This window comes from Talpa europaea, assembly GCF_964194135.1.
Source record: "Talpa europaea genome assembly, chromosome: 9".
NCBI classification, from domain to species: Eukaryota; Metazoa; Chordata; class Mammalia; order Eulipotyphla; family Talpidae; genus Talpa; species Talpa europaea.
In genome coordinates this window covers 101,488,093-101,496,134 of record NC_140076.1, presented here as the reverse complement: position 1 = coordinate 101,496,134, position 8,042 = coordinate 101,488,093, and the positions used below count along the sequence as shown (strand labels likewise).

At 49.8% G+C, this 8,042-nt stretch overlaps 1 protein-coding gene across 1 annotated transcript; it reads right to left on the bottom strand.

The window, feature by feature from the left end:
* Positions 1-727: 727 nt before the first annotated feature.
* S1PR1 (sphingosine-1-phosphate receptor 1) lies at positions 728-1,904 on the bottom strand (the record flags this gene model as incomplete). The annotated part of the gene is made up of 1 exon (XM_084242666.1): positions 728-1,904. Exon 1 carries the CDS (start codon positions 1,874-1,876, stop codon positions 728-730), a length of 1,149 nt encoding a protein of 382 aa, XP_084098792.1. The 5' UTR covers positions 1,877-1,904.
* Between the last annotated feature and the right edge of the window lie 6,138 nt (positions 1,905-8,042).

The window sequence follows — 8,042 nt, the reverse complement described above, 5'->3', positions numbered from 1 at the left end:
TCATTTAAATCAACTTGACTTTCTTAGGCAAATTTCTGTGGTAACACATTCCATTGTAAAGATGCAAGAAAAAAACTGACCTAGTAATGTGGAAACTTTGGCCTGAGTGGCTGAAATTTTCTTTACACCTGGGTTGCCTTTTCATCTCCTCAAGGTCTATACTGGACACAGCCTGCTACAGGTGTTGAAGCAACAAACCAATCCACTTTTCCAACTCTGGTGCGTGCCAGGAAGTTAAAATATAAAGTAAAAGAATTTTGAGGAGAGGTGTAAAGGTGAAGGGGGGCGGTGGTGGATGTGTAGAGCAAATCTAGACAAGCGAAGAACACAAACACACAGTTCGCAACTGAAGTCAAAGAAACATCTCCAAGTTCCAGAGAGAGTGCTTTCACATGGGCACCAGTCTTTGAGGAGGAGCCAAGGAACCCTTCTGGAGCTTGACAATGCTAGACCTTTGGCTCACTACAAAATCAAAGCTCCAGGGAGGAGGAAATGGATTCCAAGGAGAACCAGATCCCGCCCTTCCCAGTGCATTGTTCACTGCAAGGAACTCCAGTCAGCAACACCCAGGTTCACCAGGCTGCTCTGAACTTAGCCCTTCTCTCCCTCTCTCCAGCTCTGAGCAAACTCCTCCCGGTGGCAGTTGAACCCACAAAAATGCACCCCAAGCATTGGGGTGGTGGGTGGCCATGCGAGGGCACTCCCCTTGGACTGGCAGCCGGCAGTTTTAGGAAGAAGAGTTGACGTTTCCAGAGGACATAATGGTCTCTGGGTTGTCTCCGTCGTCTTTCTGGGGATGCGAGGAATTGTCCGACTTGCTGCGGCTGAATTCCATGCCGGCTATGATGGGCCGCTTGATTTTGCCTGCGGGGTCCCCGCTGGGGCACTTGCAGCAGGACATGATCCTGACGAAGGCCCAGCGCATCTCCTTGTTGGTGAGAGTATAAATGACCGGGTTGCTGCCTGAGTTGAGCACGGCCAACACCAAAAAGTACTCCGCTTTGAAGAGGATGTCACACGTCTTCACCTTGCAGCCCACGTCCAGCAGGAGGAGGATGAACAGGGGCGCCCAGCAGGCGATGAACACACTCAGGACGATGATCACGGTCTTAAGCAGCGCCAGGGACTTCTCAGAGCTGCGGCTGGCCTTGGTAATGTTCTTGCGGAAGGTCAGACGGCGGCTCCGAGTCCTGACCATGGAGTAAATCCTGCAGTAGAGAATGACAATGGACAGCAGAAGCAGAGTGAAGACCGTGGTGCAGAAGAGGATATAGTGCTTGTGGTACAGGGGCAGCACTGTGGAGCAGCTGGCCAGCGCGGTGATGCAATTCCAGCCCATGATGGGCAGGCCGCCCAGGATGAGCGAGATGACCCAGCAGGCGCTGATCAGCAGGAAGGAGCGGAAGCTGTTGCTCCCATTGTGAAGTTTCATCTTCAGCATGGTGATGTAGCGCTCAATGGCGATGGCCAGGAGGCTGAACACCGAGGCAGACAAGGCCACAAACATACTCCCCTCTCGCAGAAACCACTGGGCTGGGGTGAGCTTGTAGGTGGTGGCCCCTGACAAAAGCAGGTTGGCAGTGTAGGCTACTCCGGCCAGCAGATCTGACAGGGCCAGGTTGCCAATGAAATAGTACATGGGTCGGTGGAACTTCTTGGTTTTCCAAATAGTCAGCAAAACAAAGATGTTTTCCAGGATGATAAAGCAGCAGATGACAATGAACACCACTGAGGTTGGTTTAATGCCATTATCCTTGTCTGGACCCATGTTCAGCTTGCCCGTGTAGTTGTAATGCCGGACAATGATGTCATAATTGACATAGTCGGAGACAGGGCTGCGAAGGGCTTTGACCAGCGGGATGCTGGTCGACCCCATGGTGCGCGGTTTCTTCAGACGAGCGCTAGAGGGCGATCTCGGGTAGGTCAGTGAGCGAGCCAGGCTTTTGGTGGAGCTTTGGACGTGAGAGGGCCAGGGAGACCGCAACCTTTAACAAGTCACAAAGAGTAGAAACGTCAGGGGGGGAAAGCCACAGCACCCCGGAACGATTCAGTCTAGCTCTAAGGCATTGCTCTAGTTTTGTTGTTCATGCTGTATTTTTTTATTTTTTAAGGAAACTTGGGTATAGCCAAATTTCCTTTTCTCGCAAGCCAGAGCAAGAAAATATCCATGGTACTTAGTGAAAACCATTCATAAGAGGTTGCAAGAAATGGGATTTTTAAAAATTAAAGTCTCATTTTTTACCAATAAATAAATAAATAAAAAGAAGGGGGAAGAGAGAAGATAAAAAGAAGAATTTGCCCTGGAGCTGAGAACTCCATTTCCACAGGGTGAAAATTTTCCCACTCAAAAGCAAATGGGAAGCCTAGAGAAACTCACTCTTACCTAAGTCCATTCTCGCCCCAAATTTCCAGCTGGGGGAATCCTCGGAAGCCTTTAACTAGCTCAGAGGCGTCTCAGCACCAGCTCAAAGTTCTTAACTCAACCGCGGGTTTGAGGGCGTAGACGCACAGCTTCAGCCCAATACCACCACCACTGCCCCAGCTGATCAGGAGGTGAGAACCACCTCCTCCTCCTTGCTATGTAAGAAATTACATGTGAGCGACAATTCACTTCACATCGTATTTCTTTGAGCTCTATTAATAACTCTCTAGAAGCAGGTGTGCTTAGGGTCCAAGGGCGCAGCGCGGTGTGGGCAGCCAACCCTTGGGGCTGTGCGGTAAACAGGAAAGCTACGCGCCTCCATGAAGCAACTGCCTTTTCTTTTCTTTTTCTTTTCGTTTTTCTTTTCTTTTCTTTTTTTTTTTCCCTGCTCCCAAGCCAGAGCAAGAAAATATAAAAGGTACTGAGTGAAAACCATTCACAAGAGATTGCAATAAATCCCAGAAGTTTGGTACATTCTCTGCATAAGTATTTTTAATTCCTTTTGGGAAGAGCCCAAACACACAGACAGAAAAAAAGAGAAGCTCTACTACAAAAAGAGTAATTAACACTACATGTGTGATCATACATGCCTCTACATTCCTCCTTCCGACTGCAAAAAAACCTCCAGAAACTGCACAGAGGATGTCTGCTGAATTGCTAAACTTGCACCAGCAGTTTTATGCCCTGCCCTCCCCCCAAACCGTGGCCTCTTCTCGTAACTAGAAAGTGTGAAGAAACTAAACATGGCATTGGATAGCAGCTTGCTTTTAAGTCGTTTAAATGTCTCAAGGTACAGCAGCCGTGGGATCCAAGTGGAGCAACGCAGGCTGGAGACATCCCAGCGGGAACAGCAGCTCCGCGACCACCCCGGCCCCAACCCAGCGCCTGCTGCAGCGCAAGTTAAAACACTTACCCCCACCTCGGATAGTCTTTGTCCATACAATTTCCAAAAATAAGCGCCTTCCCTCCCTGCCCTCCGACCAACCGCAGCTTCCACTGCCTCCCACCCCCGAGTCGGTTCCACAATTGGGACTTAACCCTTTTGCAGCTCCATAAATCCCAAGTGGCCCAGGCACAGCGCGCGCGCCCTGTGGGGCAGCTCAGGAGTCCAGAGAGAAATGTTTTTTCAGCACCCTGAGATGGGTGTTTTCTAAGTTTCTCTTGTTAGTTCGTTGTACTTCGTTCCGGTTCAAAATTCCCTTCTGCCACCGAAACCCTCCCACAGCAGAGCTCCCCAACACCCCAAACCCTGGCAACGCGCGCGGTCCCCTACCTCGCTCAGGCCGGGCGAAGCTGTGTTTTCAGGGCTCCGGGTCTGCACTGTGCGCTCGGCATCTTGCTGCTGCAGGGAACTGATTGCGTCGCTCTTTGCAAACTTTTTCGTGTCGGGGTCTCCTCCCTCCTCGGCCACAGACTCCAATAGCCGGGTCCCCTCGCCGCTGTGCACGCCGGCCGGCGAGCTGGGGTCGCCAAGCGCCCAGCCAAGGCTGGGTGGCTTCTTTAGGAAGGGACTGGCAGGGGTTAATTCTTGAACCCCCCCTTACGCGCTCCGACAGGGGCTGGAGGCCCCCGGATCTCCTGCTGAGACTCTTCGTCCTGGAAAGATCTGGGGCAGAAGAAAAAAAAAAAAAAAAAGCCCCTCCTCCCAGCAGCAATTGAAAAAGAAAAAAAAAAAATAAGGGGCGGCGCCTGATGCCCCGTGAGGGAGTCTAATGTATAAATCACAGCCGTCTCCTTGCTCTCCGCTGTTCCCGGGCGGTGTAGACGATTCTCCAGGTCTTGGAAGAGCGAGTTGGTGGCGAGCTTTTGGAAACTTTTCTCCCGAAAAGTCTAAGTAAGCAGAGGAGGAAGCACTGTCGCGGGGCACACCTCCCTGGTCCCCCACCCCCCAGCCCTTAGGGGACAGGAATCCAGAGATTGTGGCCGAGTGCCCCGAGGCCGCTTCGGCGCAGCAAGGAAATGCTAAGGGGTGGCCCAGCGCGTTGGGTCCCTCTCTGGGGAGCCAAGGCCGAGGAGGGGCAGCGAGAGGTATGAGGAGGTGAGCTGCGCAGGGAGCATGGCCTGGGAGGTTCCTCCACCTCTCCACCCTTGCCTCCAGGCCCAACCCCCACCCGCTGCTGCGGCGAAACTTGCCATCTGACCCCCGCAGAAAGTGGCTTTTCTGCACGCACAGTGCAGTGGGCCAGCGCTGGCGAGGTGCTGGACGGGGATTACCCTCGCTGAACGGGGCGCAAAGTTAAGTCATGTGTCCCAGATACTTACCAGTGGTGAGGTCTTTAAGTAGGTGGGCAGCTGCCGGGGCCCCAGAGTTTTCAAAAACTTGGGGGGTGAGAGGGAGGGCTGAGCAGTTTTCAAAGGGGAAGAGCCGTCAGGCAGGAGACCAGGCTCTGGACAGCATTGTCCAGCGGGGGGCCGGCGCCCCTAGCTCCCTTTCTGCTTGCAAGACAGCTCAAAGGGCCCCAAATATAAATGCTCGCCCACTCTTTCCTTTCGCTTAGATGTCACTTTAGAATGTGTGACCCAGAGGAGGCCTTGGTCAGCTCTGACTGAGTGACAAGCTCAGGGTGTCTGCCCTGCCCTACTGGTCCTGAGATTTCCACCCAGTGCAGGTCCCCCTGGCTTCCCATCTAAGTAGATGTGAGCCAAACGTCTCCGTTGCGGAGTTTCAATTGGCTGACACACCCTGTACCTGAATGACTCAGAAGGCGACTGAATGAATAAACAAGACCCCTGGCTTCTAAGCTTGTTAAAAAAAAAATCAAGTGACAGTTAATTCACAGCTGCCTGAAAGTTCTCATCAACGGTGATGCACCTGACACATATTCACAAATTCAACAACCGTGAGTGCACACAATGTAGAAACCAGGAGCACACGCACAGTATAGAAACTAAGATAACGGCCCTCTCGGTCATACGGTAAGATTGAATGACTCTGAGGATATATTTCGTTAAGAAGGGGAGACCTGTTGAGTCTGCAGAGCACAGCAAAAAGTCAGGACTTGGTAAACTCGCCCCATCTGCTGATGTAGGAGTACTTTAAAGAGAACGGAATTAAAGTGAATTACATACTCCGTCTACAGGAGGTTTGTGATAGATTATCTAATTTAATACTACTGCTCTGTGAAGCAAGCAGTGTGGATCACTTTATTGATGAGAGCTACGTCACTGAGCAGTGAGTAGCAGAGCTGGTTTAAAAGTGTCCCACAGGGCCTCCCCTGGTGGCACAGGCGGTTGAACGGCAGACTGTGAAGCTGTCCGCAGCCTCTGCAGCGCCGGTTCGATCCCCGGCCACTGGCGAGGGTCCCACATGGCACGACAGACCTCGCCTGTCTTGCCCGCTGCTCCCCTCAGCAGTGTATTTCGTCAGTCTGCCTGTTCTGTTCCCTGCTCTGGCTCTGGTAAATTCTCCCACACTCCCGCGCTTCTGACTGTACCCAGTGCTTATATAAATAAATAAATAAATCTTAAAAAAAAAAAAAAAGAGTCCCTCAGCCCAAACTCTGTCAATAAGCAGATAGGGAATAGAAATATATGTTCTCCAAGGGAAGCAAAACTCTAGCTATCACATTTTAAATTTGTACTAATTTCTTGACTATGTCTACAAAATGTATGCAAAGAGATGCTAATGAATATCCTTTTAAAACCACTATTTATGCATACAAGAACTGGGGTCCAGGCCAGAGGTGGGGGATTGGGGTGTGAGAGCCTTCATTAGAGACAGAGTGGAGAACAGAACAGGCAGACTGACAAAGACACTGCTGAGGGGAGCAGCGGGGAGACAGGAGAGGTCTGCTGCGCCATGTGGGTAGCTCCCTGGTCGGGGATAGAACTTGTGCTGCAGTGGCTGCAGGTAGCTTCATAGTGCTGCATCTTAACCCCTTGTGCCACCAGGGAGGCCCCCGGGATAACATCCTTGACTTAAGACTCTACTCTGGCACATAACTACCACACACCTCAAACAACCACGCACTGGGGTTTCTCCCCTGTAGGTTTCACTACTCATACCCCTTGTTTCTTGTCATTAACCTTAATTAGACTGATTTGGTGTTCAGCACAAAAGGCTTCCACCAACTTGACATGCACACAGTCGGATGGGAGCACACAAGATGGGCTTCATGCTTGTCTAAGTCTATGGCAGGTTTGGGAATCCCACATGCTAGACCTAGTGGATGAGAGCCCAGCACCTCTTTAAATCAGTGTTAATGTCTGTTAAACCTCTAACAGCAATGCCTCAATTTGTCACATCCTGGGCTACAGTGCAGCCAAATCTTGAATGTTCCTGAGCCACTGCCTCAACCAAGGCAGGGAAAGAGACATATTTCCTAATGCCCCTATGTTGGCTTTGAATTTTTTTCCATTTTAGACACTATTAATTGAATTTTTCCTTTGACACTTAAGATTTAGCTCTTTTAATCACACTGCTGTCCCACCCATATACTTACCCTCCATACACAGATTAAATTTAACTTTTGTTATACCAACTATGGCAGATTTTACTTATAATTTAGCCACATATGTGCTACGCTCTATTTACTTTCATGTATACCTTTTAGTTTTCCCGAAACTTAAATCTTTTTTTCTTTTCCTTTGTCCTTTGTTGAGAGGGGTTCCTGGACCTAATTGCATTGTAGGTTGCCTGGCAAACCCTATTTTTTTTTTTTTAAGATTTATTTATTTGTTTGTACAAGCACTGGGTACAGTCAGAAGTGCAGGACGGTGAGAGAATTCACCAGAGCCAGAGCAGAGAGCAGAACAGGCAGAGTGAAAAAGTACACTGATGAGGGGAGCAGCGGGTGGCAGGAGAGGTCTGCGCGCCATGTGGGACCTTTGCCCAGCGGGCCAGGGATTGAACTGGCACTGCAGGGGCCTCGGGCAGCTTGGCAACCCAGCACTCAACCGCTGCGCCACCGGGGAGGCCCGAGAATCCCTATTTTAACAAGCAATTCTTGGACACCAGCAGAATGTTCAAGAATTCAACTTAATTCAGCTCAATTCTGACACTACCAGGAGAGAGAACCAGATCCCACAGGTTAAGGCTGCAGTCTCCCAAGACTGCCCTGCACTCCAGACACTAGTTATAAACCCAGGCTATTACATGTGTTTCTGATCAACTGGCTACAGATTAGAGATTTCCAAGATCCCCGCCCCCTCCCCAAGTACCAGTCACAAGCCTAGGTTATTGCCTGTGCTGCCCTTGAACTGGCTATATCAGAGGATCCCACCACACCCCCCTCAGGGTCTATTAATTTACTAGGTGATTCACAGAACTCAGAGAAACATTTTATTTACTAAACCACCAGTTCATTATGAAAAGACATAACTTAATTACTTTGGCATGATTGATTAAATCACCAACCCTTGGCCATTAAACTCACCTTCCAGCCCCTTTCTACTCCCTAGAGGTCTGGAGTGGGATTGAAATTTCCCATCCACTAATCAAATGTTTGGTTCCCCAGCAACCAACCTTCCTCCTTAGGTGCTTCCAAAAATCACCTCATTCACATAACAGAAGACATCTTTATCTCAACACTTAGGAAATTCACAGGGTTTTAGATGCTGGGAGCCAGGAATTGTGGATGAAGATCAATTATATACCAGAAATATATATATATATATATAT